Source organism: Physeter macrocephalus, chromosome 10 (genome assembly GCF_002837175.3).
Source record: "Physeter macrocephalus isolate SW-GA chromosome 10, ASM283717v5, whole genome shotgun sequence".
Taxonomy (NCBI): domain Eukaryota; kingdom Metazoa; phylum Chordata; class Mammalia; order Artiodactyla; family Physeteridae; genus Physeter; species Physeter macrocephalus.
In genome coordinates, this window is record NC_041223.1 from 44,287,776 (window position 1) to 44,304,924 (window position 17,149).

The 17,149-nt window shown below is 42.8% G+C and overlaps 1 protein-coding gene across 14 annotated transcripts in view; it reads right to left on the bottom strand.

The window, feature by feature from the left end:
- Window positions 1–17,149, bottom strand: part of DCBLD1 (discoidin, CUB and LCCL domain containing 1) — a 271,285-nt gene that overhangs the window by 115,366 nt on the left and 138,770 nt on the right. For 3 of the 14 annotated variants that reach the window (XM_028494511.2, XM_028494507.2, XM_055087534.1), the window contains exon 1: window positions 11,980–12,127. The exons of 10 other annotated variants lie outside the window; for them this stretch is intronic. In XM_028494511.2, the coding sequence (XP_028350312.2) occupies window positions 11,980–12,091 (112 nt within the window). In that variant the 5' untranslated portion in view covers window positions 12,092–12,127. Of the gene's footprint in view, window positions 1–11,979; window positions 12,130–17,149 lie in introns of those variants that run through there. One more of the 14 variants, XM_028494512.2, reaches the window with a different exon arrangement.

Genomic DNA, 17,149 nt, shown 5'->3' on the forward strand with positions numbered 1-17,149 from the left:
ACTACAAAGAATGATTTAGGCTTTGAAAAATTTTTTAAACTTAATTGCACTTGGAAAATTATTTGAGGTAAAACAACTAGTACAAAAAATATCTTTAAGATTAATTATTAACTAGTCCACAGAACAAGACAGCAACCTTCAAACTTGTTGAAGACCCATAGTTAAAATAGAGATTTCTCATCACAGCCTAAGCAAGCACACATGCATACACCCACAAAAATAACAAACAAAAATCTAATGTTATAATACTTCTTATTATGTGTAATGCACTGTGATATTTTCTGTTCTACCCTATTTCATTTTTAAGTTAAAAGTGTGCTGGTTATGCCAGATGAACTGACTGCCTACAAATGGGTCACAAGCTGCAATTTGGAAAATATTGCTCTAAAATATCACGAGTGAAACCACTTCTAGAAACATGATTTCATTACAGTTGTAGCCTTGCTCTTCCTAATATTCAAGTTACAACAGGTCTCAACACATACACCATTACCCACGTGTGGGTGTGAGAAAATTTCTTCCCATTTCTGAGATCAAGTGAGCCCTTGATGACTACAATCTTTTCAACCACAAAAGGGAGCTTGCAATGATTACACAGCTCTTTGTCTGATGGTAAGGCGAACAGCTTTCCCAAGCTATTACTAATTTCACTGTCAGCCATCATCTCTTATAAATGTTGTTCTTCTCCAGTTGTGCTTAACTTTTTCACTGCCTGGAAGGGAATGGAAGCACAGGGCATGAGAGCCTTTTTATTCTATGTGAGAATAAAAAGAGTAAAACAGAAGTTATGATGGTAAAACTTCAATTATTCAAAATCTTTAGTTTTCCTGAAAGGAAAATGGATAATAGTCACAGCTATAGAAAAGAAGCACATGACCAAGTTCTGCAAAACTGTTCTGCAAAACTTAGAATCTCTTTAAACCTTATTCTCACTGTGTATAAAAGATGCTACAACACAGTGTTTCCTATCAGCTAAAAAAATCACTTAAAACAAATCAATTTGAATGCATGAAAATTAAACAAATCATTTCAAGAGGTCCTATCCAAGAGTCCCTACATAATGGGAGACTATTTCCATCAGTGTGCAAAGACATCAATAATTTTAATATTAACACATTAAAAAGCATCATTTATGCCCAATGGAGATAAAAATCTCAAAACCTAGTCTAATGCTATTCTTTAATGTGCTGTAAGTAAAATCAGTGAAAACTCTATAGTTCTTGGTCACTTCAGTCTATGAAAAGGAAAAACGATCACTGAAAGGGCTGTGGATGTGGGGGAAGATGGTTGCACACATGTCGGCTTCTAACTTCATAAACTATTTCCATATACTTGGGAGGTGACAGAGCACAGTGGTTATGACACTGGGTTCCTGTGTCCTTGGGAGCTGTGTGGGCTTGGGTGAGTCCCTTTACCTCTCTAATTGTCAATTCATCATCTGTAATATAGAGATAACGATAGTGCCCAACTCACAGAAGCATTAAATAATATAATGCTAGTAAAGCACTGAGCATAGAGGCTAGCATACAGTGAGATTCAATACATTTTAACTACTATATTTCTATTTTTAAAATACTACACATATTAAAGTATCAAGAATATTGCTTTGAATTAGCTGACTTCTTCCAAATTCCATCACTCATTGGCTCTACGATTCTAAGAAGTTACCTATTTTGTATCAATCTTCCTCATCTTCAAAATGACCACCCAAAACTGGGTGTGGTAAAGATGAATGAGGCTGTGTGTGTTAAGTGCTCAAAAGTGCTGGGAAGTCTAACCAGAATTCATTCCCCAAGATTTATCTAGGACCACTAACTGCTAGCTCAGCATCTCTCAAAATAGGCACTGGATCCCTCAGTCCTTAGAAGGCTTACAAAGAGATCACACCCTTGTTGCCAAAAAAGGCAAATAAGCTTCCAGAATCCCGTCTTTTTCTTCACCACAGGACATCTCAAAGCCCTTGCAGTGCATGTGAAACTAAAGGAGGATGCATGCTCAATGGGCATCTCCTGGCAGCAGTGTTCTGTGGGACACACTGGCCAACTCCTGGGCTGGGCTCACAAAAGTGGGGTGCACAGAGAGATCCCAAAACGGGGCTTCTGGGATCAAAGATCAGACGTGGAGTGGTGGATTTCGGTCTTTAGAGCTCTAAAAAATGGACACTGAAATTGTAACCTGTCACTGATATTCAAAAGCAAGACTTGCCGGCTTCCCTGGTGGCGCAGTGGTTGAGACTCCGCCTGCCGAAGCAGGGGACACGGGTTCGTGCCCCGGTCCGGGAGGATCCCACATGCCGCGGAGCGGCTGGGCCCGTGAGCCATGGCAGCTGAGCCTGCGCGTCCGAGCCTGTGCTCCGCGACGGGGGAGGCCGCAGCAGCGAGAGGCCGCCTGTGCTCCGCGACGGGGGAGGCCGCAGCAGTGAGAGGCCCGCGTACCGCAAAAAAAAAAAAAGCAAGACTTGCCACTGTTGTTATTAACTTACAAGTGCTTAAGTTACAAAGGGAATTGGCAACAAACTGGACATGTTGTTTGAGAGAAGTGTGCTAATTTCACAGATAAAAATGTAAAACAAAACAAAGCAAACCCCTTGTTTGTAAAGCAAAACAAGTCTAAGATGACTGTGTTATCCCTGTTGAATAGATGCTCAGGATACGGAAGTTGGAGAAAAGTGGCTGCTGACCTTTATTAATAATGTCAGGATGTTGATGTCATGTCTACGTTGCAACTGCTGAAGCTGAGGATAAATGCGAGCGATCCTTCCTGTCTCTACAATGTGCTGTATTTTCTAACCTTGGTTCCATGTTAAATATGCATATCACCAATATTCACATATGTGTAACTGGATGTTGACTTTTCTCTTGGCATCCAAAAATTCCAACATTACCAAGTACAAAGTTCATCTGAGTTTTAGAAGTTAAAACTGTGGATAAACAACAAGGTCCTACTGTAAAGCACAGGGAACTGTATTCAATATCTTGTGATAAACCATAATGGAAAAGAATATGAAAAAGAATGTGTATATATATGTATAACCGAATCACTATGCTGTACAGCAAAAATTAACACAACATTGTAAATCAACTATATGTCAATAAATTTTTTTTAAAAGTAAAACTTTAAATGTTTCTCTCTTGCTCCCTCATATACACAGATATTTTCACTTTGACAGACTTTTTTTTCATTAATAAGAACCAAAAAGTTATTGGAACAGGAAAAAAATCATAAAATTAACTGTGAAAGTGCTCTTACTAACCAACCATTTATTGTAAAAGGTGACAGATATTGAGTGTTCTAAGGGACTTTATATTATCTTACTTAATCTTCAGGACAATCATATTTGATGGATATTATTAATTTCCTTTTTAAAAATTATGAAACATTTCATATACACATGCATACATACAGATAGCTGTGTATAAAGAGTACTATCTCAAACATCCAAGTATATACCCCATAGCTTATAAGACAGGACATTTCCAATAAAGCCCAAGAAGCCCACAGCACCCTTTCTTTACCACATGTCCTTCCTATTGTCCTTGTTCTATGTGTGAAGAAGTTGAGGCTCTGAGAAGCTGAGTAATCAGCCCTGGTGGCAGAGCTGGCATCTGAACCTCACCTGTCTGACTCCAGAGACCATGAAACTCAAGCACTGAGGTGGCATTTGCTGAAGTCACCCATTTCAGAAGTGAGGACACTGAACAGAGAGATTTCAGAACCTGCCCAAGATCACACTACCAGGGTTTTAATGCCAGCACAACCGGCATTAAAACCCACATTATGATTATTTATTTATAGTCCTACTCTTTTGGTCTTGAAATTAACATGAGGAAGACAGCCATATTTAATTCAGGGTTTCTTGTAAAACTTATGGGGAATTCCACCACTCTCTGTTTTTAATCATTTAAGTGATTTTTACTAGCCTGTTAAAGGAATCGTCTGAGAGGCGGCTAGTTTACTTCCCACAAAGGCTGTTCTCTTTGCTTCGCACCAATGGAGCTCCTAAAAGCTGCTCTGTACATGAAGGGTCAGTAGATTCAAGTGCTGCTTCTCAAACTTCAGTAGGTACGGCAACCACCCGGGGATCTTGCTAATGTGCAGGGTCTGAGATTTCTGCATGTCCAAAAGTCTCTCGGTAATGACTCTTCTGCTAGTCTTTTTAAGATATACTCTGAGTAGCAGGAGACTAAAAGGCCCTCATTATTAGGAGGGATCTTGCAGTGAATTTTCTTAAAAATGAAAAATGCTTGAGATACCAGTTTTGTATGGTTTTACTTTAATATCTATTCCTAAAATTGGAACACATGTATATTTTCAATTCTCTGACACATTTTTACTCTCTATTTCATTTATACATCCAGGACAGAAAATAATAAATTTCAGGATCTATATTTAAGTCAGAGTGACGTTTCTGACACCTGGACAAGAGCGTCAATTTAGGAATTATCTGAGCACAGAATGAAAAATACACAAAGAAATAGGATGAGAAGGTTTGTGGGAACATACATGTACGTACCACATGTAAGGAAAAAGCAATCAATGTTGACTAACCAGAAAACAGCAAATCTCAGCTGGGAAAGAGGTGGCATTTTATCATTCATCGAATGAGGTACAAAACATCAGAGTTGAGAGAAAAATAAATAAATCATAAAATTCATATCACGTTGCATGGTCCTGAAAATTGTATAGCCTTTGCACATTCTGTATTCTGCACTACTAAATGTATCACAGTGGATTAAAGCACAATAGCTACTAACTGGGAGTTTTAAAAGCCTTAATATTTCTGTAGCAAGTGTAATCATCTCTAAGAGAAGCCAAAGGCTATTAATTTAAAACTTGATTGCATAAATAACCCCCTGAAATTGTGTTCGTCCAAGGCTTCTTTTCTTGAACTTGATCTCATCTGGATGAACGTCCCTTGAAGATGAGGGGCAGACGACCATCATAAGGCATTTAGGATTGTAGGACATACACCTGAGCCCCTCTTTAGGCACATAAAGTGAATGCGTCTGGGGTAAATGATTCAATCTCTGAATCTCAGTTCCTTCAACAGCTCTCAGAATTGTTGGGATTCAATTCAATTCAATTAGATGCAAAAGAAAAAAAAAAAACCAAAAAACCACCCGATAAAAAATATATATATGAAGGTAAGGTTTTAAAAATGTTATTTACATAAAAAGTATCTGATTGGGAAAACAACAATGATCAATAGATGCTTAAACCATTGAGTGAAATGTTGATGGCGAAGAGCAGTCTGAGTGAGCGAGAGACTATTATCCCACAGACTACTTCCAGGTCATATAGGAAAAGGCAACTTTATAAAGGATGGATTGAGTTGTCACTTCCTGAAGTCACTGATCATTCTCAACATCACTGAAATGGGGGGCAATAATAATAACAACAATAATATATGCATCTTGTTGTGATACAATTAGCAGTACATGGCACCTTGAGGTGCCTTTACCAAAAACACTTAGCCTGAATCTAATCAAATTAGGTCTAATCAATTAGATTAGGTCTAATTAGGTCTAATCAATTAGACCTGTAGGTCTAATTCAGGTTTATACTTTAGGGGACGGTGCACATAAAAGAAAGACACACCACTCAGAAGCGGTAAGTCAATTTAGGATGTGAGCTGTGTCACCAGACTACTGAATTTGACTTCCTTGCAGGAAAATAAAATGTATGTGGGTGGAGATCAGTGGTAGATCAAAAGTGACTTAAAGAGACGTAATAACTAACTGCAATGTGTGGACTTTGAACAAACCAATAGCCTAAAGACATGTTAAGGTTAACTGGGGAAATATGACTTGAGTATTAGATATTAGGGGAGAAATGCCATGAAGTCTTCAATAATATTTTAAATACCTCAGGGGAAAAGCAATGTGTTTGTTAAGCTCTTAATAACATAGCACAGTAACTGTAGCAAAGAGGATGAAAAAGGAAAAGGAAGAAGAAAGATGTGCGGAAAAAGAATTTCCTACCCAAAAGGCAAGAGGGTCTCAAAGATTTCTAGACCCTTTTGAGCTAGCACTAACAGCAGGTACAGCACCATTTCTCTATCTGTAGAGTTGGCTATCTTCTATTTTAGACTCTTGGCAAAGCAGGGGCTTTCTAGGGGGAAAAAAAGGCAAATCTTGGTCCATGTAATTCTCACAATAAGCAGCCTCCATTCTAAACTCCTCGGAGTGGGAGCAATTCAATAAACAGATCTCATGTCCCAGCGGGCCCATGGGCTATTAAGTCTCAAAAGTTTCCTCCTTTGGACTGAAATCAACCACATTTCAATCTGCTTTTGTGAAAAGCAATAAGAAAGATGAATTAAATCCACTCAGCCAGTTAAAAATTAAGTGAGACCCACGAAGGTGTTTACCACTTTCCCTGTAAGAAATTTTATGCACTGGCACTTCGAATTCAGAATTTTGGACTTCTGATCTCTGTCAGAAATAATAGTGAAATAAAGTTTTTTTCCCCTTTTTCTTTTTTCAAGAATAGAGTGCTCCATAAAAATCATTTACACACAACCTCTAGGTACATCCACTAAACACTCTCAGTCATGAAGTGGAGCCATATAAAATTAAAATGACCATATGTAAGCATATATCAATATAAGACAAAGACATTTCTGCAAATATGGGGTATTAGGACACCCAAGGAGATAGTTTATGAAAACTAGATTAACAGATTAAACAGAAATGGCATTAAACAGTCAAGGCATACAGGACTATATGGCTCAACACAGTGCTAATGTCACAAATGCCTAAACACTGTCTCCAAGTGATCTTCAAGGTAAAGCAGGGCCCTGCTGCCCTCAATGTATAAGCACCTGCAGATCTTAGGGGACCAAAGACCACCTGCTCCTCTATTTTCAAGATGGCCAGCACCTAACTTATGGCAGCTTTGCTGGTATTACCTGGAAAGGAGTCTGAGATTCCCAGCTCTTTTCAGAGTTGAATTTAGTTATTTTCTTGAATACATGTACGGTGTGTCTAAAGACATCACAATAGTCATGTATGCAATTTCTGTTTAAAACACTTTAGTGACTACTACCCTTCACCTCATTCTCTCAAGCCTCAGCCACAAGCATTCATGCACCGACTCAGGAAATAGTTACCTGGAGCCTGTTATCAGCCAGGCACTATAACCGGTGCTGGCGGTGAACAAAAAAGCTCTGTTTCATTTTGCTCTCACAAAGCTTAGACTTTCCTTCTATTTTCCTCCCATTCCCCGCCCCACCCCACCCCACCCCAAAAAAACCCTATCCTCTTCAACTCCCACTGAAAGGCAAGTTTGGCAGTTGGTTCCAGATCCAGCATACTAGGGGTCATAGTTAGAATTTATTTCCACATTGGGTTAAAAATCACCATGTGTTTTTTTTTTCCTCATCAGTTAAGTCTCTCCCATTCCTGCACCCTCAGGACAAACAACTATTTTTTTTAAATTTTACATACAAAGCAGAGAATGAACTTCTGGAAGATGACATCAACACAACTCTTCAGTTGCAAAAAGGCAAAATTACTCCGTAGTCTAACGAAAAAGAATCTGAAAGTCTGGCAATATTTTTCCTTTCATCTTCAATGCCAGACTTTGAATATACCAGAATGAGTTCCTCTATTTTAAGTCCATATTTTCAGACTTCTTGTTTACAAACAACACTTGGACTAGACATACAACTTCATTACTTTGTCTTGTTCCGGTTGTGATTCTCAACTAGAGTCAGCGCTGAGTCTTTAACAACAGGGCAGGAGCTGTGTTTTCACTGTCTTCTCCCCCCATCCCCTCTGAGCACCCATCATGTGCTGGCCACTGTTCAAGGCACATAGCTTCTCATTGACCTTAACTTCTCACAGTGGGGAGACAGACAAAAAAGAAAAGTATAAATTATAGACTCTGTTGGAAGGTGGTAAATGCCCTAGAGAACACTGCAAGCAGGGAGGGGGAATGTGGAGTTCTGGGGAAGGCAAGACGGTTCCAGGTGGTTAGGGCCCTTCTCCCTGTGAAGGCAATATTTGAACAAAGATCGAAGGAGAAGGGAGTCACGTGAACATTTGGAGCAAGCCTGTTCCAGGCAGAGGGAACAGCACATGCGAAGGCTCTGAGGTAGAAGGGTTCCTGATACCGCTGAGAAATAGCAAGAAAGTCAGTATGCCTGGGGATGTGGGGGAGTGTGGTACAGAATGAGGTCCGAGAGGCAGAACAAAGGGGTCCCCGTATTTGTCAAATTAAGAGTAATAAACAGTAATGATAAGGAAGAGAGCTGGCATTTATTGAGCTCTTTGTGCTAAATGCAATTCCAAATAGGTACCGTGTATTATCTCCTTACAAATTCAAAGCAACTGGTCACTCTAATAGGCACAGAGTTGCCTTTATGCTTTAGGACACTAATGGCAGTAAGTGCAAAACTCTATAGGAAGTATTTCCCTTAACAAGCCCTCACCCCACTCCTGCCTTAACATGACTAAAACCTTCACTAAACGCTGCAATTAATCTCCCCTTGCATCTTAAAAATAAAAACATAGTTTCTTATAAATGTCTTGCTTATTTCCGAGTTGTGGTTTTTTATATGATTTTCAAGTCTGTTCCAGTACCTGAAGGTAAAAGGGTTCAACTTATGAAAAGTTAATAAGTACAGTTTGAGACACTATTCAGAGTTCAAATCCTGCTTTAATAACATCCTTTGATGTGTTTAATGAATCCTTTAGCACAACTTGTTTTTCCCCTGTAATACTGTATACGGTATAACTTCATGTTTCAGAGTGTTAGTTACAAATTACATCTAATAGAGCCAAAAGACATGGTACCTATTGTTCTGCTGGCCATGTTCCCTTCTTTCTGCTGTACTTGCCTTTAAAAGGCATCCTGACATATAGAAATAAGCATGCCAAGAGAGCTGGGCTTGCTAAACAAAGTTAATTAGTGGAAGTACCAGCTGTACTTTATGAAGAACTTCAGTAAACTCTTTATTACTTAGTTTCCACTAATTAGGACATAATTTGAAAATATCTCCTAATACAAAAAGACTGTTCAGTTCAACTCAAGAAACATTTATTGGTCAGGTGCTATGAAGATAAGGACAATCCAGTGGCTGCCCTCAGGAACTTACAGTCTCCCAGGCTGACCAAATCGCAGGCCTTCGAGATGGAGGAAAATCTGGGGTGAGGGCAAGCACTGATGCAGAAGGTGCCAGAACAAACTTGTGACTACTTTTTAAAAAGCCACTCACCCCAAACATCAGACATCAGCTGTCCCCTGTTGAACCAAATATAAAGGAGTGATGGCTTAAAAACAGAACTTCCGAAAGTAAAAAGTTAGAGTTGGGCAGAATTTTTTAATCCACGTTTCTGTGTCTAATTCTATGCTTAGAAGTTTCCTCAGAGATTAACTGCTTATTTTTATTCTTCTAATACTTAAATCAGAAGGAGGAAATTTTTAATATCCATTTCCAAATATTTTGGTGAAGAGAGAATCAGGGACTTTTAGTTAGCACAAATTCCTCACATGAATTAAGGGTATTTTATTCCACAAAACTTATAAGCAAGGGAATAAGACCTAAGCCCAAGCCTATGGATTTATACAAATCAAATCAATGCTAATGATCAATTTACATGTGATATTATGTAAAGTCAAAATCATGTGAAACAATCTGTGTAAATATCTAACTTTAGTCAAGTGGATCCAGAGGAGCAGGGCATAAGGAGGGGCTAAAATCAGCCCATATTCTGCTCATCAGGCCCTAATGCCTGGGGCCTGGCCGGCTATGAATACAGGAAGAATGGACTTTTTAAAAAAATAATAAATTGAGCAAAAATACCACATAGGCAAGTAGCAGCCTTAAAAAGGAACTAGTATAGCTTCAGGGGTCACCAGACTCTGACTTTAAAGTTTTGAATAATTTCATTGACTAGGCTTACAAATATTCAGATTAATGTATCACATTTGCTTCCCAAAACATAACACAATAAAAGGTTAATATTAAATTGTCTATGACACAGACAGCAGTAGCACTTTACCATAACCCTAACATTATCAGATGTTTCCACCATGTCAAAGCTGATTTGAATCAGAATTACCTGTGGGAACGTTTTTAAATCGCATAGTCCCAGGCCCCACCCATTGCATGATTCACAGTATGGGTCTGGGGCTTTATAAAGCTCCTGGAGAGAGTGGTGATCAGGTAGGCTGGGGAGCCAGGAAGCAGCAGACTAAGCTGACTCCAAGGACAATGGAGGTAAAATGTAGTAAATGGTGTCTTCTCACCAAAACCAGACTGTTATGCTAAGGCTACCCTCTTACCTTCTAAACATTGAGAGCACTAATATCACTGATGACCACCATCCAACTGTATATCCAGTAGCATATTTCAAAACCTAAAATGGGTTTGCATGCTTAAATTTATGAAAACTTGAAAAATAAGTGACCAAGGGCTAATTGGGAAAATCACAGACGTGAGAAATACTCAAAAAACACTGATTATGCCTCTTCACTCATGAGGTATCAGAACTCGAGTTCGTGGATTTTTTTCAGTAAATGTGCCAAATCTAAGTTTTACTTCTTTTGCGATTGGTTCTTTTAACATCCTAAATATATAGGATGCTTCACCAAAACATGACATTCTTCTTCCATCAATCATGTGCAGTAAAGTCTCAAATCTGAAGCTCTAAGAATCTAAGCAATCATACGTCTTCCCAGAGAACTGCTCTATAAAGTTAACAGCCTGGATGCCATATAACATCTAAAACTTCATTTGGAAAGATGGGTGACAGCTTTGGCCAGACTAGTACAGGGACACATTGTAGGATCTATTCATAGATGTACAGTATTGAAGGTGCCTCTTCAAACAGTGACCTGAGAAACATTTAAGTGCTTAAAACACCCATGATCAAAATCGTACATTTTAAATAAAAGCATACATATTTATATTTTACGATATTCCTAGCATTCCGCTATAGTGCCAAGATACAGCTTGTCTAAACTTTAGCTTTTTTTTCTTTCCTAACAAATCGGTATGTACGCAAACTTAGGAACCACTACCAACATCCTGAGTATCAATGTTTCAGACTGGGAATACATGGTTCAGTGAAAAAATGCCAGCAGCATTTGGCTTAGTTTTGATTCTTGTCTCATTAGAAAACACGGGCCGGGAGCACGGGGGCAGTCAAAATATTCTGGCTAGATACACTGCCATTAAGTAACCTCAGGCGTAGAGGGGCAAAAGTAAGGGAGGAGGGAAACAAGAACTGAAAAAATCCGCAGAAAGCTGCCCCTTGCGATCCATAAAGAATTAAATTACAAGGACTTGCCTACAGCTGGTAAAACGGCTTACTGCTCTCATCTGGTGGCTATGCCGCAGTAAATTCGGTTGTGGGCTAATTAGGTCCAACTTGAAGCCAAGGACCAGGTCCAGAGAAAGATCAGCCTGATCGGGAGTCGACTCGCTCAAACACCCAAGAAGGAGCCGAGCCACAGGGTTCCAAGTCGGGGCGCAAGCAGCTCACTCGTGACGGGAGGCGCGGTGGGACTGCCGGCTTCCCAGGGGGACCTCAGGGAAACACTTCCCGACCATCCGTGCAAGCCACAAACTCACACGCTACGATTCCAGCCGCGCAGGGAAGCGAGGCGACCGGGAGGGCCCGGCCGCCCAAATGCCGGGCAGCTCTGTCAAAAGGAGGCTTGAGAGGGGCCTCCCCGCATAGGACTCTCCCCTAAGCCTGGGGTCATCAGCTCGCGACCCCTGGGCCATGTCACTTCAGTAAGGAAGTCTGGAAACTAAGTGAGCGGGGCTGCGGAGAGAGAAAGTGGGGAGGCGCCAAGCTGGTCCTCTTGTTTGGGGGCGAACGGAACGCAGTTAACTTATTTTACACTCGAGCCGCCATCGGCCAGAGAGAGCCGGACTCCGCAGGGCGCAGGCTGCGACCCCGACCTCCTCCCGCGCGCGGTCCCCTCCAGGCCCAGTGAGCCGCCCGCCGGACGCGCTCCACTCACCCAGCTCCTCCGCCTGCAGCCAGAGCGGTGCGGAGACTGCGAGCAGCAGGGCCAGGAGGCCGCGCCGAGCAGCCCCCGCCTGCGCGCAGCCGCCGCGGGCGCCGGCCACCATGGCCCCGCCGGGCGCCAGCTTGGCAGGCTCGGTTTCCCCTTGGCGCACGCAGCGCCGCCGCCGCCGCCCCGGCCGGCCGCCTCCTCCGCGGCCGAGCGCGGCGCCGGGACTGGGCATAGCCGCGGCCCGGCACCGAATCTCATTGGGGCGGCCCGGGGCCCAGCCCGGCGGGGGCGTCTCCCGCCCCGCCCCGCCCCGCGCGCCGGCCCCCAAGGAGGAAGTCGCTCCCGGGCGGCGGCTGGCCGCGGGAGTGTAGGCGTACCGGGCGAGGCCCGCGCTCCCCTCTAGGTACCCTGCGCTCCCCGCTCACGCTCTCCTTTTCCTCCGCCCCTCCTCCCCCAGTGCACGTGAACCTGGGAGCCCGGAGGACTCCTGGCCTTGAGACCTGCCCCCAGTCGCGCTGTGCCCGGGTCGTCCCCAGAGTGCCTGAAAGAGTGGTGGGAGCGCCAGAAAGCCTCCTCTCCTCCAGGGCTTTGCCGAACCATGTGACAACATCCAGTTCAAGTTCCTTCCTTCATTCATTCAAAAATTACTAGGTTCCAAAAGCGTGCCTCCCAGGCACAGTGCTAAACCCTTGTGACACTTGCAGACATTAAAAATAATAAGGCAAGTATGCAAACGCAAATCGCAGTCGGCGACGAATAGTGCTAGCGGAGCCCATTCAGGAAGATCTAATTAGATGGCGGGTGACGAGACTGCAGGTAGGAATCAGACAGGAAAGGCCTCACTTAAAAAGTGGCATCTAAACTGAGACTCGGAGAGTGAATGGGACTTGGGAAAGCGGAAGGCTGGGGACAAGAGAATGGACAAGGTGTGCAAAGGAGCTGAGGGAGGAAAGGGCCAGGGTGTGGGGAGTTAGGCGAACAGGTGGGTTCATGGCCGAAGGTGGAAGCCGGAGCGCTGAGCAGGGTCCGGAACGTGGAGGGCCTGGAAGGTCGCGTAAAGGATGTTTTTAAACTTTATCCTCGGAGCTAGGAGCAGCCAAGAAGTTGTTCAGACGGAGGAATGACACGATCCGATTATCTGGGGGGTGGAGAAGGGCTTGGGGGAGGGGAGAATGACAAGGCTACTAGTGAGTAGCTGGATGGGGAAGTGGCAGTGGAAATAAATGAGGACAGATTAGATACATATTTTAAAGACTGACGTCTCCAGATCGCTAGTCCTCCGCTCACTGCCATAACCTTCGCGCTACCGTTCGGCGCCCTGCAGTGTTCCTGGGTAACACGCAGCGACAGTTAACACCTGCAGATGCCGAGAAGGGGAAGTGTGAGAGGCGGGAGGAAACAACAGCCCCTCTAAGGTCCAATACTGGCCCGTCACGTGCTCTTTAGATACACCCGATAGACTCTGTTCACACATACATTCTTTTTTCCTCTGTCTTTATTTTTTAACTAAATACAAACGTTGTTGAAACTTCCAATGAGATATCTTTGGAGCTTTGCTTTCTCGAAGGAGGCAGAACTTAGAGGAAAGAACTTGGGCTTTAGAAATGAGGCTGATCCAACTCTGAATCTAGGATCAACCACTGACTGGGACTGATTCTCTCTGGGACTCTCTTCGTTGGGGAGTATAATACCTAACTTTCCTGGCTGTCACAGAGACAAAATAAAATATGTATAAGAAGTTCTAGCATGTAAGAGGTAATCAATAAATAACAGGTTTAGCACATTTGTATTGAAAGCAAGGGTCACACCATGAAAATATTAAATATTCTGACACAAAACATAAAAAGATACTTTGACACATTGAATCATTTCCTAACTCCAGCTTGCCCTATTTCTTCTTTTCATTCTTTCTAAGAAGGTGAGTATTGGCAGCTGCTGGCCTCTAACAGGTGTGGCTCTGTGAGCAATGAATGAAGAAAGACAATGGGAGCATTGTTCACGGTGAGGAATTCATAGGGTGGGGCAGGTGAGCTCCCAGGGGGGAACTTTTCCATCTCAGGTAGTACCTTGATGGGAATCCAGTAGTTTATTCTACACCAGAATCCTGAGCCAGATCAGGAGAGAGATTTAGGATCTGGTAACAATGAGAAAACCAAAAGGCCAGGTGGATCCTAGTGCTTCGTATGCCATTCCTTCCTTGCAAAATAAAAGAAAATCTCTAGTCAAGAAAAGCATAGTGAAAGAAAAATGTGAAAATACAACAGATTATCAATTATACTTTTGTATATAATACAATAAATAAGCCTCATTGAATTGATATACTTCAACCACACAGACGTTTGTGTTAGGCATGTGTACCTGTTTTATTCTTGAGTTGATACCATTTTGATCTTTTTTTAAAATAATGCATTGTGGAATCTCAGAAGTTAATGTAAAGTTCCAAGGGAATCTCAGAAGTTAATGTAAAGTTCCAAGGGAATCTCAGAAGTTAATGTAAAGTTCCAAGATTCCATTAAAAATTATAATTGTTAGAATCCATCTGCAACATCTCACAAACTAAGATTTTAAAACTGCTTATCATATGAAACATCTCTCGGAAGGGGCTCTCACAAGGCTATCTAACCCCAACCCCTACTTACCATTTAGTCTTTCCGTATTTTGCATATCTAATTACAATTTATGCTTACATCTGTAGCTGTTCTGTAAAAATAGAGAACAGCTGGTCAGGGCTGCCTTATTTTATATATAAAATATGTATTCTGTATTGCTTAGGCAAGACAGAATTTAAACAGAACTGCAAGCCTAGTATTATTCTAAAGTAGTTACAAAGCTTCAGATTGTAGTTCAATTTGACAACCTAATCAATTTTGTCCTTAACATTTAATAACCCCGATTGTGACTCTATGAAGCAGACCAAATGAGAAACCCTTACAGGCTTCTGCTTCCTCAACACTCTCCCTTTTCTGGTTCAACTCAATAAACATATTTTAAATATTTTCTATATGTGAGACAATGTGATGGAGATACAATGAAAACAAATACAGGTACCTCTCTCCCTCATTCATGATCTAATGATAGAAATTTGAGAAAAGTAATGATATAGGTTGACAAGTACAATAAATGCAAGAGGCACAGGGTGTTATAGAATCACAGAGGAGAGGCACATAAATGGATTTCAAAAGCCTGGGAGGGCGTGGGAGGGGTGAAGATGGGAAATAGAAGAAAAATGTTTGTCAGATGAGAAGAACTTGTGAGAAAGCAGAGTAGAGATGACAGTTGCTTATAGGAATCGAGCCTAATTCATCGGGGCTGGAACGGTGAGCTTGAGACAAGAGGGAGAGCCTGAAGGTGGGGTAGGAGGCAGCAACAGGATCTGAGGGCTCTAAAGGCAACAGGAAGCAGGGAAACTGGCAGAACTTGTTCAGATTTGCATTTTTGAAAGGCCATACTGGCTGCAGGTTGGGGAATGGATTGGAAAGGGAGGCAGGGAGACCAATTAGGAGTTTGTGGCAATACTCCAGACTAGAGATGACGACACCTCACCTCCTGTACTCAAAGGGGGCGTCCCCCAGACCACCAGCATCTGCAACACTTGGGAGCTTTCTAGAAAGGCAGACTCCTGTCCCCACGCCCACCGGGAACTCCGAACCAGAATCTGCATTTTAATAATATCCCCAGGTCAGGATAAAGCCATGGGCAAATCTGAGCAATAAAGGATAAAAACACAAGACACATATTGAGTCTTAGAATGTACACAGTGAGAAAGAAGAAAGATTAAATTTTGAATGCAATGGCCAAAATAATTTGTATCACCCACATTATTTCCTCATCTGTAACTCCCTATTGACTTTTTATTGTTTTTATTTATTTATTTTTTTTTTTTTGTGGTATGCGGGCCTCCCTCTGTCGTGGCCTCTCCCGTCGCGGAGCACAGGCTCCGGACGCGCAGGCTCAGCGGCCATGGCTCACGGGCCCAGCCGCTCCGCGGCACGCGGGATCCTCCCAGACCGGGGCGCGAACCCGGTTGCCCTGCATCGGCAGGCGGACGCGCAACCACTGCGCCACCAGGGAAGCCCCGACTTTTTATTTTTTAATTTATTTATTTTATTTATTTATTTTGGCTGCATTAGGTCTTCGTTGCTGTGCACAGGCTTTCTCTAGTTGTGGCGAGCAGAGGCTACTCTTCGTTGCGGTGCGCAGGCTTCTCACTGCAGTGGCTTCTCTTGTTGTGGAGCATGGGCTCTAGGTGCGTGGACTTCAGTAGCTGTGGCACGCGGGCTTGGTAGTTGTGGCTCATGGGCTCTACAGCGCAGGCTCAGTAGTTGTGGCGCATGGGCTTAGTTGCTCCGCGGCATGTGGGATCTTCCCAGACCAGGGCTCAGACCCGTGTTCCCTGCATTAGCAGGCGGATTCTTAACCACTGTGCCACCAGGGAAGTCCCTCCCTATTGACTTTTCAAAAACTTTGGTTGCCAATGTTCACTAGGTAGCTGTGTCATCTAAGATCCAGCAAGAATTCTTAAATGCTGTAGCTCACGGTGGCCAGGTCTCACCTTCTGGTCCTCTCTTTTGTGGGCCCAGAAACTTGATTTCTGTCAGTGTGCTTGACCTTGGGGATACCGCTCCATGATTAACTTAGTCATAGAAGTATACAAACCAGCATCAGTGCCAATTTATTAATTAACATTGAGAACTATAAAATGGTGAGGGACAGTCTCTTCCGCCTGAAAACAACTTTGGAAGCTAGACTACATCAGAGGTCGTTAGGTGAACATAAAAGAAAAGCAAGGCTGATTATTTGAGGGGTTCTAACATTTGAAGGCAACACAGTAAGAATACTTATCCTTCCCACCTCTCACCTCTATTAAAGTAAAAACTTATTCTGACCCTTATTAAAACTGTAAGGAAGTCTTTGTTCAGGGCTATCTCAGTAGGGGTTAAGACTATGCCAATAGGGGCTTCCCTGGTGGCGCAGTTGTTGCGCGTCCGCCTGCCGATGCAGGGGAACCGGGTTCGCGCCCCGGTCTGGGAGGATCCCACATGCCGCGGAGCGGCTGGGCCCGTGAGCCATGGCCGCTGAGCCTGCGCGTCCGGAGCCTGTGCTCCGCAACGGGAGAGGCCGCAACAGAGGGAGGCCCGCATACCACAAAAAAAAAAAAAAAAAAAAAAAAGAC